Here is a 21,949-nt window from a genome sequence, read left to right as displayed (position 1 = left end):
CTAGCCTTTGCCCTGCTTGGGCAAGTGTTACTAAGCTGTTTAGCTCCCCCAGTAAGTGACAGACACACCCCATTCCACTAGGAAGCATTGGCCCAAAGGCGTTCAGCTCTCTAGCTCTGTGGGTCAGCAAGCATAGTTCTACTAACAAGTTCCCGGAGGCACCCCGCTTCAACAGCAAGCCTCCTGCCTGCAGGCGCTCAGCTTTCTCACTCTGTGAGTTTATTGGTATGGGCTCACTAAGCACAGATCCTTTATTCAGTGTTTCAACTCAAGAGGTTAGAAAAGGATCCGATAGTTTATTTGGTTGGTTTACTGAAGCATGGATTAAGTGGTGGCCTACACTAAGTCAAATTGAAGTGCCAGACCTGCCTGGGTATACTATAGAAGAAAGTATCCAAACTCTTAGGGAAATTGTCATATTAGAGTGGATTTATCAGATTGGTCCCACAGACCCACCCATTCAGTGCCCAGAGCACAGACTTTTTACCACGGTAATAAGGAAAGAATTTATGAAAGGAGCCCCAACATCCTTGAAGACTGCTATGATTACTATTTTATATAAGTCAGATTTGACAGTGAGAGCTGCCCTAACTGAATTAAGACACCTAACTACAAATGGGCTGATTGGACCCCGTGGTGACAGGGGCCAAGTGGCAGCATGTAATCAACAAAGATACGGTGGGTGTGGTTACCATAATGGATAGCACAGTCAAAACAGTAATCAGGTTGGTCTGACTCACGTAGACTTATGGTGTTAAATACTAAGTCATGGTGTCCCGAGGAGTGAAATAGATGGGAAATTACTGAGTATTTACTTGATCTGTACAAGCAGAAGAATTCTAGGACCCAGTGAACAGCAGTCTAACTTGAATCACCAGAAGAGTCAGGACCCCTCAATCAATTCCCAGACTTGGGCCAGTTTACAGACCTACAACCCCTGAATGAAGGGGAGGCAAGGTGCCCTTAAGGAAGGACCCCACTGCACTGCCAAAAATTTTGTGTTGTTAATCTTTCTCCCAGCCTCCCCCAAAGGGATCTATGGCCTTTAATGAGAGTGACTGTTCATTGGGGAAAAGAAAATAATGAGACTTTTTGGGAATTTCTGTACACTGGCTCTGAACTGACACTAATTCCAGGAGACCCAAAATGTCCCTGTGGCCCACCAGTCAAAGTGGGGAAGCCAGGTTATCAATGCAGCCTTAGTTCAGTGAGTCCAATGGGTCCGCGAACCTATCCTGTAGTGATTTCTCCAGTTTCAGAATGAATAGGTGTATTCAGCAGCTGCCAGAAGCCCCACATTGGATTCTGGACATGTGAAGTAAGAGCTATTATGGTAGGAAAAGTCAGGTGGAAGCCGTTAGAATTGCCTCTACATAGGAAAATAGTAAATCAAAAACAATACTGTATTCCTGGACGGATTGCAGAGAATACTGATGCCATCAAGGACTTGAAGGATGCAAGGGTGATGATTCCCACCCCATTCCCATTCAACTCTCCTGTTTGGCCTCTGGGGGAAAAAAAAATGGATGAATCTTGGAGAATGACAGTGGATTATTGTAAGCTTAACCAGGTGGTGACTCTAATTGCAGCTGCTTTTTCATTGCTTGAGCAAATTAATACATCTGGTACCTGGTATGCAGCTATTGATCTGGCCAATGCCTTTTTCTCAATTCTGGTTTCAAAGGATCACCTGAAGCAGTTTGCCTTTAGTTGGCAAGGCCAGTAGTACACTGTCCTACCTCAGGGGTATACCAACTCTCCAGCCCTGTTTCATAATTTAGTTCACTGGGAACTTGATCGCCCTTCCCTTCCACAAGACATTACACTGGTCCATTACACTGATTGGACCTGCTAAGGAAGAAGTATCAACTACCCTGGACTTAATGGTAATACATTTGCTTACACCAAAAAAAAACAAACCCGTTGCCCTCGAGTCAATTCCAACTCATGGCAACTCTATAGGACAGAATAGAACTGCCCAGTTGGGTTTCCAGGGAGCAACTCCTGGTGGATTTGAACTGCCAAACTTTTGGTTAGCAGTTGTAGCTCTTAAGCACTACACCACCATGGTTTCCTTTGCATGCTCAAAAACGGGTGGGAAATTAATCCCACAAAAATTCAGACACCTTCCACTTCAGTGAAATTTCTAAGGATCCAACAGTGTGGGGCATGTCGAAATATTTCTTCTGAAGTGAAGGATAAGTTGTTACATCTGGCCCCTCTGACAACTAAAAAGGAGGCACAACACTTGGTGGGCCTCTTTGGATTTTGGTGGCAACGTATTCCTCATTTGGGTGTGCTACTCCAACCTGTTTATCAAGTGACTCAAAAGGCTGCTAGTTTTGAGTGGGGCCTAGAACAAGAGAAGGCTCTGCAACAGGTTCAGGCTGTTGTGCAAGCTGCTCTACCACTTGAGCCATGTGATCCAATGGTGCTTGAAGTATAAGTGGCAGATAGAAGTGCTGTTTGGAGCCTTTGCAGGCCTCTATTAGTGAATTACAGCTCAGACCCTTAGGATTTTGGAGCAAAGCCCTACCATCCTCAGCAAATAATTAACTCTCCTTATGAGTAACAGCTTTTGGTTTGTTGCTGGGCCTTAGCAGAGACTGAACACTTAATTGTGGGCCACCAACTCACCATGTGGCCTGAGCTGCCTATCATGAACTGGGTGTATTCTGACCTACAGAGCCATAAAGTTGGATGTGCACGGCAGCACACCGTCATTTAATGGAAGTGGTATATACATGATTGGGCTTCAGCAGGACCTGACAGCACAAGTAGGTTGCATGAGGAAGTGGCCAAAATGCTCATGGTCTCCACTTCTGTCATATTACCTGCTTTCTCCCAGTCTGCACCTATGACCTCATGAAGAGTTCCTTATGATCAGTTGACTGAGGAAGAGAAAACCACATGCAGAACCACATGCATGATATTCAGGCACACCTCGAAAATGGACAGCAGCAATGCTTTTGCCCCTTTCTAGGACTTCCCTTAAGGACAGTGGTAAAGGCAAATCCTCCGAAGGGGCGGAACTTCAAGCAGTGCACCTGGTTATTCACTTTGCTTGGAAGGAGAAATGGCAAGATATGCGATTGTATACTGATTCATGGGCTGTGGACAAGGACTTGACTGAATGGTCAGGGAATGGTCAGTGACAAGGGGGTATGGAGAAGCGGTATGTGTGTAGACCTCTGAATAGGCCAAAAAAGTGAAGATGTTTATGTCTCATGTGAATGCTCACTGATGAGTAACCTAAGCAGAGGAGGATTTTAACATTGAAGTGGATAGAATGATGTGTTCTGTGGAAACAAGTCGTCCTCTTTCCCCAGCCATCCCCATCATTGCCCAGTGGTCTCATAAACAAAGTTGCCATGGTTGCAGGGATGGAGGTTATGCATGGGCTCAACAACGTGGACTTTGACTCTCCAAGGCCGACTTGGCCACAGCCACTGCTGAGTGCCCAATTTGCCAGCAACAGAGACCAACCCTGAGCCCCTGATATGGTACCATTTCTCGAGGCTATCAGCCAGCAACCTAGTGGCAGGTTGATTACATTGAACCACTTCCATCATCCAGTTTTTCATTCTTACTGGGATAGATACTTACTCTGAATACGGGTTTCCCTTCCCTGAACTCAGTGCTTCTGCCAAAACTGCCATCTGTGAACTCACGCAATGCCTTATCCACCAGCATGATGTCACATACAGCATTGCCTAGGATCAAGGGACTCACTTCACAGTTAATGAAGTGTGGTAGCGGGCTCATGCTCATGGAATTCACTGGCCTTACTATCTTGCCCATCACCCTGAAGCAGCTGGCTCGATAGAACAATGGAATGGCCTACTAAAGATACGATTATATTGCCAGCTAGGTGGCAGTACTTTGCAGGGTTGAGGCAGTGTTCTCCAGGAGCTATATGCTCTAAATCACCATCCAGTATATGGTGCTGTTTCTCCCATAGCCAGGATTCCTGGGTCCAGGAATCAAAGGGTTGAGATTGGAGTGGCACCACTCACTATTACCCCTGGTGACCCTCACGGAATTTTTGCTTCCTGTTCATTAGACCCTGTGCTCTGCAGGTCTAGAGGCCTTAGTTCCAAAGGAAGTTATGTTCCCACCTGAAGACACAACACTGATTTCTTTGAACTGGAAGTTAAGAATGCCCCTGGCCACTTTGCAAAGGACATGAACAGGCACTTCACCAAAGAAGACAATTCAGGTGGCTAACAGATACATGAGGAAATGCTCACAATCATTAGCCATTAGAGAAATGCAAATCAAAACTACAATGAGATACCATCTCACCCCAACAAGGCTGGCATTAATCCAAAAAACACAAAATGATAAATGTTGGAGAGGTTGTGGAGAGACTGGAACACAGGAACTGCTGGTGGGAATGTAAAATGGTACAATGAGTTTGGAAATAGATTTGGCTCTTCCTTACAAAGCTAGAAATAGAACTACGATGTGATCCAGCAGTTCCACTCCTTGGAGTATATCCTAGAGAAATAAGAGCCTTCACATGAACAGATACATGCACGCCCATTTTTTTTTTTTTAATGTTCATTGCAGCACTGTTTACAATAGCAAAAAGATGGAAACAACCAAGGTGCCCATCAGCGGATGAATGGATAAATAAATTATGGTATATTCACATAATGGAATACTACACAACAGTTAAGAACAACAATGAATCTGTGAAACGTAACATGGAGGAATCTGGAAGACATTATGCTGAGTTAAATTAGTTGCAAAAGGACAAATGTTGTATGAGACCACTATTATAAGAACTCCAGAAAAAATTTAAACACAGAAGAAAATATTCTCTGATGGTTATGAGGGTTGGGAGGGAGGGAGAGGGGTATTCACTAGTTAGATAGTAGACAAGAACCATTTTAGATGAAGGGAAAGACCACACACGGTACAGGAGAGGTCAACACAGCTGGACTAAACCAAAACCAAAGAAGTTTCCTGATACAATCAAATGCTTTGAAGACCAGAGTAGCAGGGACAAGGGTTTGCAGACCATGGTTTCAGGGGACATCAAGGTCAATTGGCATAACAGAATATATTAAGAAAATGTTCTGCACCCCACTTCAGTGAGTGGCATCTGGGGTTCCAAACTCTACCAAGTGGCCATGTAAGTTGCATTAATGGGTCTCAACCCAAGACATATGGTAAAAATGAGCCCGAGAGACAGAAACAACCGCATAAACCAGAGACTACATCAGTCTGAGACTGGAGGAACTAGATGGTGCCTGGCTACCACCAATCACAACCCTGACAGGGAACACAACAGAGAATCCCTGATGGAGCAGGAAAACAGTGGGATACAGATCTCAAATTCTTTTAAAAAGATCAGACTTAATGGTCTGATCAAGACTATTGGGGCCCTGGAGGTCATGGTCCCCGCACCCTTTATTAGCTCAAGACTGGAATCATTCCTGAAGCTAACTCTTCATACAGGGATTGGACTGGACTATAAGGTAGGAAACAATACTGGTCAAGAGTGAGCTTCTTGGATCAAGTAGACACATGAGACTATGTGGGCAACTCCTGCCTGGAGGCAAGATGAGAAGGCAGAGGGGAATACAAGGTGGAGAGGAGGAATGTGCTGTCTCATTAGGGGCAGAGCAGCTACGAGTACATAGCAAGGTGTGTATAACTTTTTTTTTTTTAATAACTTTTATTAAGCTTCAAGTGAACGTTTACAAATCCACTCAGTGTGTCACATATAAGTTTACATACATCTCACTCCCTACTCCCACTTGCTCTCCCCCTCTTGAGTCAGCCCTTTCAGTCTCTCCTTTCTTGACAATTTTGCCGGCTTCCCTCTCTATCTATCCTCCCATCCCCCCTCCAGACAAGAGTTGCCAACACAATCTCGAGTGTCCACCTGATATCATTAGCTCACTCTTCATCAGCGTCTCTCTCCCACCCGCTAACCAGTCCCTTTCATTTCTGATGAGTTGTCTTCGGGAATGGTTCCTGTCCTGTGTCAACTGAAGGTCTGGGGAGCATGGTTGCCGGGATTCCTCCAGTCTCAGACCATTAAGTTTGGTCTTTTTATGAGAATTTGGGGTCTGTATCCCACTGATCTCCTGCTCCCTCAGGGGTCCTCTGCTGTGCTCCCTGTCAGGGCAGTCATCGATTGTGGCCTGGCACCAACTAGTTCTTCTGGTCTCAGAATGATGTAGGTCTCTGGTTCATGTGGCCCTTTCTGTCTCTTGGGCTCTTAGTTGTCGTGTGGCCTTGGTGTTCTTCCTTTTCCTTTGCTCCAGGTGGGTTGAGACCAATTGCTGCATCTTAGATGGCCGCTTGTTAGCATTTAAGACCCCAGACGCCACATTTCAATGTGGGACGCAGAATGATTTCATAATAGAATTATTTTGCCCATTGACTTAGAAGTCCCCGCAAACCGTGTTCCCCAGACCCCCGCACTTGCTCCGCTGACCTTTGAAGCATTCATTTTATCCCGGAAACTTCTTTGCTTTTGGTCCAGTCCAATTGAGCTGACCTTCCATGTATTGAGTGTTGTCTTTCCCTTCACCTAAAGCAGTTCTTATTTACTGATTAATCAATAAAAAACCCTCTCCCACCCTCCCTCCCTCCCCCCCTCGTAACCACAAAAGTATGTGTTCTTCTCAGGTTTACTATTTCTCTCGATCTTATAATAGTGGTCTTATACAATATTTGTCCTTTTGCCTCTGACTCATTTTGCTCAGCATAATGCCTTCCAGGTTCCTCCATGTTATGAAATGTTTCACAGATTCGTCACTGTTCTTTATCGATGCGTAGTATTCCATTGTGTGAATATACCACAGTTTTTTTACCCATTCATCCGTTGATGGACACCTTGGTTGCTTCCAACTTTTTGCTATTGTAAACAGAGCTGCAATAAACATGGGTGTGCATATATCTGTTTGTATGAAGGCTCTTGTATCTCTAGGGTATATTCCTGGGAGTGGGATTTCTGGGTTGTATGGTAGTTCTATTTCTAACTGTTTAAGATAACGCCAGATGGATTTCCAAAGTGGTTATACCATTTTACATTCCCACCAGCAGTGTATGAGAGTTCCAATCTCTCCGCAGCCTCTCCAACATTTATTATTTTGTGTTTTTTGGATTAATGCCAGCCTTGCTGGTGTGAGATGGAATCTCATTGTAGTTTTAATTTGCATTTCTCTAATGGCTAATGATCGAGAGCATTTTCTCATGTATCTGTTGGCTGCCTGAATATCTTCTTTAGTGAAATGTGTGTTCATATCCTTTGCCCACTTCTTGATTGGGTTGTTTGTCTTTTTGTGGTTGAGTTTTGACAGAATCATGTAGATTTTAGAGATCAGGCGCTGGTCGGAGATGTCATAGCTGAAAATTCTTTCCCAGTCTGTAGGTGGTCTTTTTACTCTTTTGGAGAAGTCTTTAGATGAGCATAGGTGTTTGATTTTTAGGAGCTCCCAGTTATCGGGTTTCTCTTCATCATTTTTGGTAATGTTTTGTATTCTGTTTATACCTTGTATTAGGGCTCCTAGGGTTGTCCCAATTTTTTCTTCCATGATCTTTATCATTTTAGTCTTTATGTTTAGGTCTTTGATCCACTTGGAGTTAGTTTTTGTGCATGGTGTGAGGTATGGGTCCTGTTTCATTTTTTTGCAAATGGATATCCAGTTATGCCAGCACCATTAGTTAAAAAGGCTGTCTTTTCCCCAGTTAATTGACACTGGGCCTTTGTCAAATATCAGCTGCTCATACGTGGATGGATCTATGTCTGGGTTCTCAATTCTGTTCCATTGGTCTATGTGTCTGTTGTTGTACCAATACCAGGCTGTTTTGACTACTGTGGCTGTATAGTACCTTCTGAAGTCAGGTAAGGTGAGGCCTCCCACTTTCTTCTTCTTTTTCAGTAGTGCTTTGCTTATCCGGGGCTTCTTTCCCTTCCATATGAAATTGGTGATTTGTTTCTCTATCCCCTTAAAATATGACATTGGAATTTGCATCGGAAGTGCGTTAAATGTATAGATGGCTTTTGGTAGAATAGACATTTTTACTATGTTAAGTCTTCCTATCCATGAGCAGGGTATGTTTTTCCACTTAAGTATGTCCTTTTGAATTTCTTGTAGTAGAGCTTTGTAGTTTTCTTTGTATAGGTCTTTTACATCCTTGGTAAGATTTATTCCTAAGTATCTTATCTTCTTGGGGGCTACTGTGAATGGTATTGATTTGGTTATTTCCTCTTCGGTGTTCTTTTTGTTGATGTAGAGGAATCCAAGTGATTTTTGTAGGTTTATTTTATAACCTGAGACTCTGCCAAACTCTTCTATTAGTTTCAGTAGTTTTCTGGAGGATTCCTTAGGGTTTTCTGTGTATATAATCATGTCATCTGCAAATAGCGATAACTTTACTTCTTCCTTGCCAATCCGGATACCTTTTATTTCTTTGTCTAGCCTAATTGCCCTGGCTAGGACTTCTAGCACGATGTTGAATAAGAGCGGTGATAAAGGGCATCCTTGTCTGGTTCCCGTTCTCAAGGGAAATGCTTTCAGGTTCTCTCCATTTAGAGTGATATTGGCTGTTGGCTTTGCATAGATGCCCTTTATTATGTTGAGGAATTTACCTTCAATTCCTATTTTGGTAAGAGTTTTTATCATAAATGGGTGTTGGACTTTGTCAAATGCCTTTTCTGCATCAATTGATAAGATCATGTGGTTTTTGTCTTTTGTTTTATTTATGTGATGGATTACATTAATGGTTTTTCTGATATTAAACCAGCCTTGCATACCTGGTATAAATCCCACTTGATCAGGGTGAATTATTTTTTTGATGTGTTGTTGGATTCTATTGGCTAGAATTTTGTTGAGGATTTTTGCATCAATGTTCATGAGGGATATAGGTGTATAATTTTCTTTTTTTGTAATGTCTTTACCTGGTTTTGGTATCAGGGAGATGGTGGCTTCATAGAATGAGTTGGGTAGTATTCCGTCATTTTCTATGCTTTGGAATACCTTTAGTAGTAGTGGTGTTAACTCTTCTCTGAAAGTTTGGTAGAACTCTGCAGTGAAGCCGTCCGGGCCAGGGCTTTTTTTTGTTGGGAGTTTTTTGATTACCGTTTCAATCTCTTTTTTTGTTATGGGTCTATTTAGTTGTTCTACTTCTGAATGTGTTAGTTTAGGTAGGTAGTGTTTTTCCAGGAATTCATCCATTTCTTCTAGGTTTTCAAATTTGTTAGAGTACAATTTTTCATAATAATCTGAAATGATTCTTTTAATTTCATTTGGTTCTGTTGTGATGTGGTCCTTCTCATTTCTTATTTGGGTTATTTGTTTCCTTTCCTGTATTTCTTTAGTCAGTCTAGCCAATGGTTTATCAATTTTGTTAATTTTTTCAAAGAACCAGCTTTTGGCTTTGTTAATTCTTTCAATTGTTTTTCTGTTCTCTAATTCATTTAGTTCAGCTCTAATTTTTATTATTTGTTTTCTTCTGGTGCCTGATGGATTCTTTTGTTGCTCAGTTTCTATTTGTTCAAGTTGTAGGGACAGTTCTCTGCTTTTGGCTCTTTCTTCTTTTTGTATGTGTGCATTTATTGATATAAATTGGCCTCTGAGCACTGCTTTTGCTGTGTCCCAGAGGTTTTGATAGGAAGTATTTTCATTCTCGTTGCTTTCTAAGAATTTCCTTATTCCCTCCTTGATGTCTTCTATAACCCAGTCTTTTTTCAGGAGGGTATTGTTCATTTTCCAAGTATTTGATTTCTTTTCCCTAGTTTTTCTGTTATTGATCTCTAGTTTTATTGTCTTGTGGTCTGAGAAGATGCTTTGTAATATTTCGATGTTTTGGACTCTGCAAAGGTTTGTTTTATGACCTAATATGTGGTCTATTCTAGAGAATGTTCCATGTGCGCTAGAAAAAAAAGTATATTTTGCAGAAGTTGGGTGGAGAGTTCTGTATAAGTCAATGAGGTCAAGTTGGTTGATTGTTGTAATTAGATCTTCCGTGTCTCTGTTGAGCTTCTTACTGGATGTCCTGTCCTTCTCCGAAAGTGGTGTGTTGAAGTCTCCTACTATAATTGTGGAGGTATCTATCTCGCCTTTCAATTCTCTTAAAATTTGATTTATGTATCTTGCAGCCCTGTCATTGGGTGCATAAATATTTAATATGGTTATGTCTTCCTGACCAATTGTCCCTTTTATCATTATATAGTGTCCTTCTTTATCCTTTGTGGTGGATTTAAGTCTAAAGTCTATTTTGTCAGAAATTAATATTGCTACTCCTCTTCTTTTTTGCTTGATATACTTTTTTCCATCCTTTGAGTTTTAGTTTGTTTGTGTCTCTAAGTCTAAGGTGTGTCTCTTGTAGGCAGCATATAGACGGATCGTGTTTCTTTATCCAGTCTGTGTCTCTCTGTCTCTTTATTGGTGCATTTAGTCCATTTACATTCAGGGTAATTATAGATAAATAAGTTTTTAGTGCTGTCATTTTGATGCCTTTTTATGTGTGTTGTTGAGAATTTCATTTTTCCACATACTTTTTTGTGCTAAGGCGTTTTTCTTAGTAAATTGTGAGGTCCTCATCTTCATAGTGCTTGACTTTATGTTAGTTGAGTTGTTACGTTTTTCTTGGTTTTTATCTTGAGTTATAGAGTTGTTATACCTTTTTGTAGTTACCTTATTATTAACCCCTATTTTTCTAAGTAAAAACCTAACTTGTATTGTTCTATATCGCCTTGTATCACTCTCCATATGGCAGTTCAATGCCTTCTGTATTTAGTCCCTCTTTTTGATTATTGTGATCTTTTACCTATTGACTTCCATGATTCCCTGTTATGTGTATTTTTTTTTTTTAATTAATCTTAATTTGTTTGTTTTTGTGATTTCCCTATTTGAGTTGATATCAGGACGTTCTGTTTTGTGACCTTGTGTTGTGCTGATATCTGATATTTTTGGTTCTCTGACCAAACAATATCCTTTACTATTTCTTGTAGCTTTGGTTTGGTTTTTGCAAATTCTCTAAACTTGTGTTTCTCTGTAAATATCTTAATTTTGCCTTCATATTTCAGAGAGAGTTTTGCTGGATATATGATCCTTGGCTGGCAGTTTTTCTCCTTCAGTGTTCTGTATATGTCGTCCCATTCCCTTCTTGCCTGCATGGTTTCTGCTGAGTAGTCAGAACATATTCTTATTGATTCTCCCTTGAAGGAAACCTTTCTTTTCTCCCTGGCTGCTTTTAAAATTTTCTGTTTATCTTTGGTTTTGGTGAGTTTGATGATAATATGTCTTGGTGTTTTTCTTTTTGGATCAATCTTAAATGGGGTTCGATGAGCATCTTGGATAGATATCCTTTCGTCTTTCATGATGTCAGGGAAGTTTTGTGTCAGGAGTTCTTCAACTATTTTCTCTGTGTTTTCTGTCCCCCCTCCCTGTTCTGGGACTCCAATCACCCGCAGGTTATCCTTCTTGATAGAGTCCCACATAATTCTTAGGGTTTCTTCATTTTTTTTAATTCTTTTATCTGATTTTTTTTCAGCTATGTTGGTGTTGAGTCCCTGGTCCTCCAGATGTCCCAGTCTGCATTCTAATTGCTCGAGTGTGCTCCTCTGACTTCCTAGTGCGTTGTCTAATTCTGTTATTTTATTGTTAATCTTTTGGATTTCTACATGTTGTCTCTCTATGGATTCTTGCAACTTATTAATTTTTCCGCTATGTTCTTGAATAATCTTTTTGAGTTCTTCAACAGTTTTATCAGTGTGTTCCTTGGCTTTTTCTGCAGTTATCCTAATTTCATTTGTGATATCATTAAGCATTCTGTAAAGTAGTTTTTTATATTCTGTATCTGATAATTCCAAGATTGTATCTTCATTTGGGGAAGATTTTGATTCTTTTGTTTGGGGGGTTGGAGAAGCTGTCATGGTCTGCTTCTTTAAGTGGTTTGATATGGATTGTTGTCTCCGAGCCATCACTGGGAAACTAGTTTTTCCAGAAAATCCGCTAAAAAAAAAAATGCAGTCAGATCCCTATCAGAGTTCTCCCTCTGGCTCAGGCTATTCAGATGTTAATGAAGCCGCCTGGGGAGGGTGGGGGAGGGAACAGAGAGATGGGAGAGTAGCACCTCAGAATATAGCCAGAGTTGCTTGTCTTGCTTGTAATGACTATTATATCTGAGATTCCCGCGGACGCCTCGCCTATGTGTGCTGGCTGTGTGGAGATTGCCCCCGGGGGGTCTGGCCCGCTGGAGTCACGGTCAGATCCTCCGCTTCCAGCCCCACGCCCAGCATCAAGGCTCCCCTACTGGGACGGTGCACTCTCGACTCCAAAATCCGTCGCTGCCTCCCGGGGACTTCTCGTCCCTCCAGCCACGTGGCCGTGCCGTCTCCGATAACCAGTTGGGCCTCCTCCCGGGGTTAGTTCAGATGGGTGGAGCAGCTCCCCGTGTTTGTGCCGTGACCGAGTGTCCTGGCTGGGATGCTGTTCTCCCCGCTCCAATACCAGTCGCCGCCTCCCGGGGACTTCTCCTACCGGCTGCGTCCCACGCCACCCGCGTGACCCGGCTGGGCCCCTTCCCGGGGTTAGTTCAGGGGGGTGGAGCAACTCTCCGTGTTTATGCCGTACCTGCGTCCAGTCCAAATCCCTGCAGGACGGTTCCCCAGCTCGGACGCTGCTCTTTCTGCTCCAAGACCAGTCACTGCCTCCCGGGGACTTCTCCTACCGGCTGCGTCCCACGCCCCCCGTGGAACCGGCTGGTCCCCCTCCCGGGGTTAGTTCAGGGGGGTGGAGCAGCTCTCTGTGCTTGTGCCGTACCTGACTGGTACGCTGGCTCCAGGCTCTGGAAACAATCGCTGCTTCCCCGTATTAGTTCGTTCTCCGTCTCTAAATCTGTTTGTTGTTCAGGGTTCATAGATTGTTATGTATGTGATCGATTCACTTGTTTTTCCGAGTGTTTGTTGTAAGAGGGATCCGAGGTAGCGTCTGCCTAGTCCGCCATCTTGGCTCCACTCCCTGTGTATAACTTTTTGTATGAGAGACTGACTTGATTTGTAAATGTTCACTTAAAGCACAATTTAAAATATATATATATACATATCCCTGGCCACTTTGGGCTCCACATGCCTCTGTATCAACAGTCAGCAAGGATGGGAGTTACCATATTGGCTGGTGTGTATGTGTGTGAGTGTGTGTATATGCACACACACATATATATATGTGTGTCCGTATATATGCACTTCATTGGTTTTGCTTCTCCAGAAAACCCAGCCTAAGCCTAAGACTGTGTGCCCTTTTGTGTTTGACTTATTTCACTCAGCATAATGTTTTCCAGGCCCAGTCATTTTGTAGCCTGTATCAGGACTTCATTTCTATTTATGGCTGAGTAATACTCCAACATTCTACTGAGGAGCCCTCGTAGCACAGTGGTAAAACACTAGGATGCTAACCAAAGGGTCAGCAGTTTGAACCCAGCAACTGCTCAGTGGGAGAAAGATGTGGCAGTCTGCTTCTATAAAGAAGGATTGCAACCTTGGAAACCCTGTAGGGCAGTTATACCCTGTTCTGTAGGGTTAATATTAGTCAGAATCAACCTGAAGGCAACTGGTTTGGTTTTTTGGGGTTTAATATTCCACGTATATATGTACCACATTTTATTCATTCATCTGTTGGTGGACACTTAAGTCATTCCCACCTCTTGCCTATTATGAATAATGCTGTAAAGAACGTTGGTGTACAAGCAGCTGTCTGAGTCACTGCTTTCAATTCTTCTGACTTGAAAAAATAGTGAAATTGCTGGATCATATGTTAATTTTATGTATATCCTTTGAGGAACTGCCAAACTGTTTCCCATAGTGGCAGTACCATTTTCTGTTCTCACCAGCAATGGATGAGTGTTGTAGTTTCTCCACATCCTTGCCAAGAGTTGTTCTTTTCCACTTTTCTGATACTAGCCATCCTAGTAGCAGTGAAATCCTGGTGGCGTAGTGGTTAAGAGCTATGGCTGCTAACCAAGAGAGGTAGGCAGTTTGAAGCCACCAGGCACTCCTTGGAAACCCTATGGGGCAGTTCTAGTCTGCCCTGTAGGGTCTCTGTGAGTCAGAATCGACTTAACAGCAATGGTTTTTTTGTTTATGTGTTGTTTTTAAGTAGGAATGAAATGGTATCTCAGTGTAGTTTTATTTTAGATTTCCCCAGGGTCTAATGACTTTGTGCATTTTTTCATGTGCTTATTGGCCATTTGTATATCTTCTTTAAAGAAATGTCTCTCAAATCCTTTGCCGATTTTTAAATTAGATTCTTTTTGTTGTCGAGTTGTAGGAAGTCTTTATGTATTCTGGTTATTAAATCTTATGAGATATGTAGTTTCCAAATGTTTTTTCCCATTCTGTATGTTACCTCTTCATTTTGTTGATAAGTCTTTTGATGCACAAAAGATTTTAAAAATTGCGTTGAAGTCCAGTACGTCTATTTCATCTTATTTTGCTCATTTTTTTGGTGTCGTATCTAAGAATCTGTTGTCAAAACTAGGTCTGGAAACTTTACCCCTGTGTTTTTTTTAAAAAAGAGTTTTATGATTTTGGCTCTTATATTTGGGTCATTGAATCATTTTGAGTTAATTTTTGTACAGGGTATAAAGTATGGGTCCAGCTTCATTCTTTTGCATGCACGTCGAGATCCAGTTGTCCCAGAACCATTTATTGAAGAGGCTATTCTTTCCCCCGTGGCGTGATCTTGGCCCCCTCGTCAAAAATCATTTGACCATAGATGTATTAATTTATTTCTGGACTTGTAATTCCCTCCTGTCTATATGTCTATCCTTATATTAGTACCACAGTGTTTTGATTCCCGTAGATTTATAGTACATTTTGAAATTGGCAAGTTGTGAACCCTACTTTGTTCTTTTTCAAGATTGCTTTGGCTATTTTGGGCCCTTTGCAATTCCCTGTTAATTTGATGATTAACTTTTCCATTTTTGCAAAAAACACAAGCTGTTGAGATTTTGATAGGGATTTGGTTGAATCTATAGATCACTTGGGGTAGTACTGACATCTTAACAATGTTGTCTTCCAATCCATGAACACAAAATGTCTTCCTATTTATTTAGGTCTTTAGTATCTTTTAGCAATGTTTTTATAGTTGTCAGTGTACATGTCTCTCATCTCCCTGGTTAATTTTATTCTTAGGTGTTTTATTCTTTTAGATGTTATGGTAAATGGAATTGTTTTCTTAATTCACTTTTCAGATTGTCCATTGCTGGTGTAAAGAAACCCATCTAATTTTTGCGCGTTAACCCTCAACCCTGCAACTCCGCTAAACTCATTTATGAACTCTAGTAGCTTTCTTTGGAATCTTTGGGATTTTCTGTATATAGGATCATGTCATATGTGAATAGGGATAGGTTTACTTCTTTCTTCCCAATTTGGATTCCTTTTATTTCTTTCTCTTGCCTGATTGTTCTGGCTAGGACTTCCAGTGTAATACTGAATAGCAGTAGTGAGAGTGGGCATCCTTGTCTTGTTCCTGCTCTTAAAGGGAAAGCACGCAATTTTTCTTCAATGAGTATGTTAGCTGTGGGTTTTTCAAAAATGCATTTTATTATATTTAGGAATTTTCTCCTATTGCTAGTTTGTCGAGTATTTTTATCATGAAAGGATGTTGGATTTTGTCAAATGCCTATTTTTATTCTTTATCAATTGAGATGATCACATGGTTCTTTCAGAATCTTTTCCATATCTGTAGAACCTATAGTAATGTTAACTTTTTTCATTTCTGTTATTGGTAATTTATGTTTGTTCTCTTTATTTCTTGATTAGTTTTGCCTCACTTTTAATATCTTATTTATTAATCTCTTCTAAAAACTTGCTTTTGGCATTGGTGATGTTGCTCTTTTTAAAAATTTCATTATTTTTCCTCTTATCCCCCCCCCCCCCCCACTTATACTTTCTCTGGGTTTGATTTTCTCTTTTTCTAGCTGTGTGAAGTAGAAGATTAAACTATTGGTTTTAAACCTCTTAAATCTTTTTTTCTAGTGTGTACATTTATAGCTATAAATTTCATCACACAAATTTTGATATGTTGTATTTTCATTTTCATTGTATTTTTTTTATTAGTATTTCTCTTTTGGATATCTCTTTTTCAAGAATTCTTATTTATATCTTTTATTTCACATTTCCAGAATGCTTCTAATCATCTACTTAAGCTTATCTTTATCAATATCAGGGAAAGAGAGAGGAATGCAGGAATGGAACTCAAAGTTTCTTGTCTGCCACTGTTTTCATCATCATCCACATCAGTCTGATTTATTTGTATTTAGGTTAGAGTGTTTTCTCAGTTATATGAGTGATATCCTCTTTGAAACCTTGCATATCCAAAAATTTTTCGTGGATGCTATTAAGTGAATGACATTTTGGCTAAACATAGGATTCTTGAATTGTATTCCTTTCATTTTAGAAGCATGTAGATATTATTTCAGTGATTTTAGATTCCAGTGTTACAGCAGAGAAATCTGATGTCATACTGATTCTTGCTGTTTTATAGGGAAATTACTTTGTTGGCATTGGAGCTGGAAAGATTTCCTCTATTTTTTTTTTTTTTTTTAATTTAGAAATTAGAAACTAACTGAATTCGTCTATGTATTTTTTATCAGTCTAACCTGGAACTCAACCCAATGAAATACAGACTCAGATCTTTCTTTAATCCAGTTAAATTTTCTTCTGTTTCTTATTTAATATTACCTGTTCTCTAACTGCTCATATTTCTCTACTTGAATTTCTGTTTTTTGCATATTAGAGCTTTGGATCCATCATCCAAGTCTCTTCCTTCGTAATTTTCATTAATCATTACATTTTTACTCTGTGTTTTGAAGTATTTTGATCCCAGTAGTGACCGGTAGTTCCTTCAATTAATCTACTAAATCGTTAACTTTGGAAATAGTGTGCTTTATATCCAAAGTCTGGTTTTGTGTTGCACTTTAACCTCCTTTAGGAGTTTTCTTTATTTTTCTGCTATTTTTGCCTGCCTCTTCCACGGCTAAGTTTCACTGGTTGACTGATATTCTTCTTTATAGCTGCTGGACTCCCTTGAATGTTTGCTTACTTTTTATTGTCAGTCTCTTGAAGCTTAGGTCTGGAGTGGAGAGAAGCTGTGTCCTGTGGGCCAGTGTCATAGTAGCAGACAGGCTATCAGTCCACTGCAGAAACACTAGGGGCCCGCAGACTCCCCACTCCCCGCACTTCTCACTGTCTCCAAGCTCAGGACCCCACCCACCCCTCCTGCAGCTTCTTGGTCTTGTGGGTGCCAGTGAGACTAGACAGTAGGGCTGATGTTAACCACTTAAACCCTGTTCTGCTCCCTCTACCACCAGGAGTCCACAGATCATGTGGGCTGAGCCCCTGCAGGGATCTGCCACTCTGCCTTGCTCACAAAGGTCTCTCTAATACAGTTTTCTAGTTTCTCGTTTGATCTGTGGAAAAGAGCACCGTGCATCCGTTCTCTGTGCTGAGTTACTGTGGAACCCGAACCTCCCACACTTAGCCATTCCCAGGCAACCCTAGTCCTCTGACTTAGTCCAGGCAGAGTTGTAACTGGAGAAAAGAGGGCTGCATTTGGATTTCTGTCTTCTCAGAAAAGGCTTATTTTCCATTAATAATACTTCTCTCTAATTAATGTGGGAAAAGCACTGTTGCACTATTTTCAATGGCCCCTTTTTATGTAGTTCACTGGCTATTGTTGTTAAGCATTTACTGTGCCTTTTTTGCCTTCCTTACAGAACATTTATTAATGTTCTTAATATGATCTGTAGTCTGTATATGGGTGTTTTTTTTAATCTCATGAAATAGCTGTGGTAAGAGTGGTCTTTATTGCTTAAAATAAAATAAAATCATGTATTTTTATAGGAAAGTTGTTAAGTGCTTTTAAAATATACTGAAGTAAGGGAGCATTGAGTTTGTGTTAATGGTGATGGAATAACTTTGAGAAGGATAGTGATAATAATTGCACAACATGAACAAAATCAGTGTCACGGAATTAAGCGTGTAGAAACTGTTGAATTGGCTGTTTTGTTACGTATATTTTTACCACAATAATTTTTTTTTAATGTATTGAAGTATTTGCTATTTACATTATTTTACTTTTTCCTTCCCCCGCAAATAGACAACTCATAAATATTCTTCTTTATCATATGTTTATAGGTTAGCATGGCCTCACTGAAAGAATTAGACCAAAGGCTCTTTGAAAATTACATTGAGTTGAAAGCAGATCCCATCGTGGGCTCCCTGGAGCCTGGGATTTATGCAGGCTGTTTTGATTGGAAAGATTGCCTGCCTCCAACAGGTAAGTAGTTTCGAGTCACTAGAGTTCTCTAAGATTACCCTAATGCATCTAGTGTAATACATAAAGCTATGGTTTTATCCATTAATGTATCCTTGAGGTGCTTTTCCTTTTATCCAGATTTTTCTCATATTTACTGAAGGGTGGGGAGATTGGCTTGCTTTAACTTTTTATTAGCTTAAAACCTCTTTTGATAACTTAGAATTTAGTACATTTTTTTATTAATACTTAATGGCTTGAATGTTATTCTTAAATTGCAGAGAATAATTATATACCTTATAATAATTGATCACATTAGTAATACATACTTGCTTCCTATGGTATACTTTTATTGCACAGATATAATGGAATGACTCTGAATGACAGTTTTATGCAATGACCATGTGACTGTCATCAAAAAATGTATTTAAGGAATCTAGTCACTTCTGTGTAAGACCCACTTGTGGATGCTGTAAAAGTGAAGGATAGAAGGCAAATGTGTAGGAGTAAGATTATTATAGTAATTTAGCAAAGCAAACTAAACTACAGAGGGGTGACTGACAGAGTTCCAGTATTACCTTTGTGATATCAAATGACAGTTGCTTAAATCACTTCATAGTGTATCTTTTAAAAATAACCATTGCTTGCTGAATCAAATAAACTTTTTGATCAAATCAATGAGGTCATTTAAAAAAACAAAGTTGCAATTGATTCGATTCCAACTATGGTAACCCCATGTGTGTCAGAGCAGAACTGTGCTCCATAGGGTTTTCAGTGACCGATTTTTTGGAAATGGATTACGAGGTCTTCCTTCTGATGTACCTCTGGGTGGACTAGAACCTCAAATCTTTTGATTGGCAGCCCAGTGCTTAAAATTTTACACCACCCTGGGGCTCTGAATGAAGGCATAATCCAGGTTTAATTACCACAAGGTTGCTAGATAAAACCAACCTTCTGTAGTAAGCATAGTTTTTAACTTCTAAGTGAACAAACAGTTTTCTACCACAAATTATCATTCTCGAGGTCATCAGGTAACCATCTCTGGAACTTTTGATCTACAGTTCTTTTTCAAAATTCTTGGGTCCAGATGACTTGTAATTCATGCATTTTTTTATTTTAGAAAGTACATGTACATATGTTACATCTCCAGCAGGGATCTGGGGGTCCCTGGTTCCTGCAGAGAAATGTAAGAATATTCAGACTAGGAGCAATAAAGAATATAAATGTCTTCATTCATTTCAGGTGAGAACTGGCACCCAGTTCATCGTAAATTTGCAAAAACAGAGACTGCTTTGTCACTTCTGTATCTGCCATGTCTAGACTACCGCTTAGTACACAGTGCTTAATCAGGGAACCCTTGTCATTGTTATCCCCACTGGCATTCTACCTTGCTCACCAGTCCCGCATGCCCCCAGGTATACTTGGGGTTCAGCTCCACAGTCGTCCCCATTGCTCCTGACATCCCTCCTGACTCGTTATTTCTCTGAGCTCTATTGTCCTTTTATACTCTTATAGCTCTTTAGTTCATGATGTTGTTGTTAGGTGCCATGGAGTTGGTTCTGACTCATAGCAGCCCTATGTACAATAGAAAAAACGCTGTCCAGTCCTGCACCAGCCATCCTCACAAATTGTTGCTGTGCTTGAGCCGATTGTTGCTGCTGCTGTGTCAGTCCATGTCATTGAGGGTCTTCTTTTTCACTGACCCTCTACTTTACCAAGCATGATGTCCTTCTCCAGGGACTGATCCCTCCTGATAACATGTCCAAAGTATGTGAGGCATAATCTCACCATCCTTGCTTCTAAGGAGCATTCTGGTTGTACTTCTTTCAAGACAGCTTTGTTCATTCGTTTGGCAGCTCGTGGTATATTCAGTATTCTTTGCCACTACCACAATCAAAAGGCTCCAGTTCTTCTTCGGTTTTCCTTATTTATTGTCCAGCTTTCACATGCGTATGAGGGGACTGAAAACACCATGGCTTGGGTCAGGCACACCTTAGTCCTCAAGGTGACATCTTTGCTTTTCAACACTTGCAAGAGGTCTTTCGCAGCCGATTTGACCAGTGAAATATGTCTTTTGATTTATTGACTGCTGCTTGCCTCAGCATTGATTGTAGATCCAAGTAAAATGAAATCCTTGACAACCTCATTCTTTTCTCCATTTATCATGATGTGGCTTATTGGTCCACTTGTGAGGATTTTTGTTTTCTTTATGTTGAGATGCAATTCATACTGAAGGCTGTGGTCTATGATCTTCGTCAGTGAGTGCTTCAAGTCCTCTTCACTCTTCAGTAAGCAAGGTTGTGTCATTTGTGTAACGCAGGTTGTTAATGAGTCTTCCTTCAATCCTGATGCCCCGTTCTTCTTCATATAGTCCAGCTTCTCGGAATATTTGCTCAGCATACAGATTGAATAAGTATGGTGAAAGGATACAACCCTGACTCACACCTTTCCTGACTTTAAACCATGTGGTATCCCCTTGTTCTGTTTGAATGACTCTGCCTCTTGCTTGATCCATGTACAGATTCCTCATGAGCAAAATTAAGTGTTCCGGAATTCCCATCCTCTGCAGTGTTATCCATAATTTGTTATGATCCATACAGTCGAATGCCTTCCCACAGTCAATAAAGCACAGGTAAACATCTTTCTGGTAATCTCTGCTTTCAGCCAGGATCCACCTGACATCAGCAATGATATCCCTGGTTCCATGTCCTCTTCTAAATCTGGCTTGGATTTCTGGCAGTTCCCTGTCGATACATTGCTGCAGCTGCTTTTGAATGACCTTCAGCAAAATTTTGTTGGCATGTAGTATTAATATTAGTTCATAATATCTGTTTTTTTGTATTTGTTTTTTATTCCCCTCTGGGGCAGATATTGGAAGAACTTTTCAACAAAACTGCTTTATAGTCTGCTCATGGAGACAATAAGCAATTCTCAGCTATTGCCCTTACAGAGTTCCTGGCCCTCTGCTGAGAACTGTTTCCCAGGCCTCTTTTGGATTTGTCCAACAGGTCTGAGCACAGCTAGTTGTCACTACTGTCCTGCCCTGCTCCCTAGTCTTAGGAAGAATAGACAAACAGGGCCCGAGCTCTTGAGTGTCCCACCTTATGTTCAAGATGATTAATAGTGATGAGTCCCAGTGATCATGTTTCCTTTCTTATTGGGCACCAAGAGGAAGTCTTTATCTTTTCTCCAAAACAATTACTACAAAGCAGCAAGGATGTAAAAAACTCTTGACATAGTACCAGCACAGTTCATGTTTTATTCTCTTCCACTGTTTATTGTTGTTAGTTGACATTGGGTCAGCTCCAACTCATAGCAACCTTATGTATAACAGAACAAAACATTGCCCAGTCCTGCACCATCCTCGACAATTGTTGGTTTGTTTGAGTACATTGATGCAGCTATTGTGTCAGTCCATCTCACTGAGGATCTCCCTCTTTTTTGCTAACCTTCTACTTTATCAAGCATGATGTCCTGCTCCAGGGACTATCTTTCTTGATGACGCATCCAAAGTAAGAGAGATGAAGCCTCACTATCCTTGCTTCTAAGGAGCGTTTTGACTCTGCGCTCTTCAAGACTATGATTCGGAATCGACGGCACTGGGTTTTGGGTTTCTTCAAGGCTGATTCGTTGATTGTTCTGACAATCCACAATATATTCAGTAT

At 40.6% G+C, this 21,949-nt stretch overlaps 1 protein-coding gene across 5 annotated transcripts in view; it reads left to right on the top strand.

The window, feature by feature from the left end:
• The window catches only part of EXOC2 (exocyst complex component 2), a 313,056-nt gene that overhangs the window by 233,987 nt on the left and 57,120 nt on the right, over positions 1 to 21,949 (top strand). For 4 of the 5 annotated variants that reach the window (XM_049882080.1, XM_049882096.1, XM_049882088.1 and 1 more), the window contains exon 23: positions 18,167 to 18,308. In XM_049882080.1, the coding sequence (XP_049738037.1) occupies positions 18,167 to 18,308 (142 nt within the window). Of the gene's footprint in view, positions 1 to 18,166; positions 18,309 to 19,404; positions 21,079 to 21,949 lie in introns of those variants that run through there. The other variant, XM_049882107.1, reaches the window with a different exon arrangement.

Source organism: Elephas maximus, chromosome 1 (genome assembly GCF_024166365.1).
Source record: "Elephas maximus indicus isolate mEleMax1 chromosome 1, mEleMax1 primary haplotype, whole genome shotgun sequence".
Lineage (NCBI taxonomy): Eukaryota > Metazoa > Chordata > Mammalia > Proboscidea > Elephantidae > Elephas > Elephas maximus.
The sequence above is the reverse complement of the archived record's forward strand: the minus strand, read 5'-3'. Positions and strand labels throughout refer to the sequence as shown.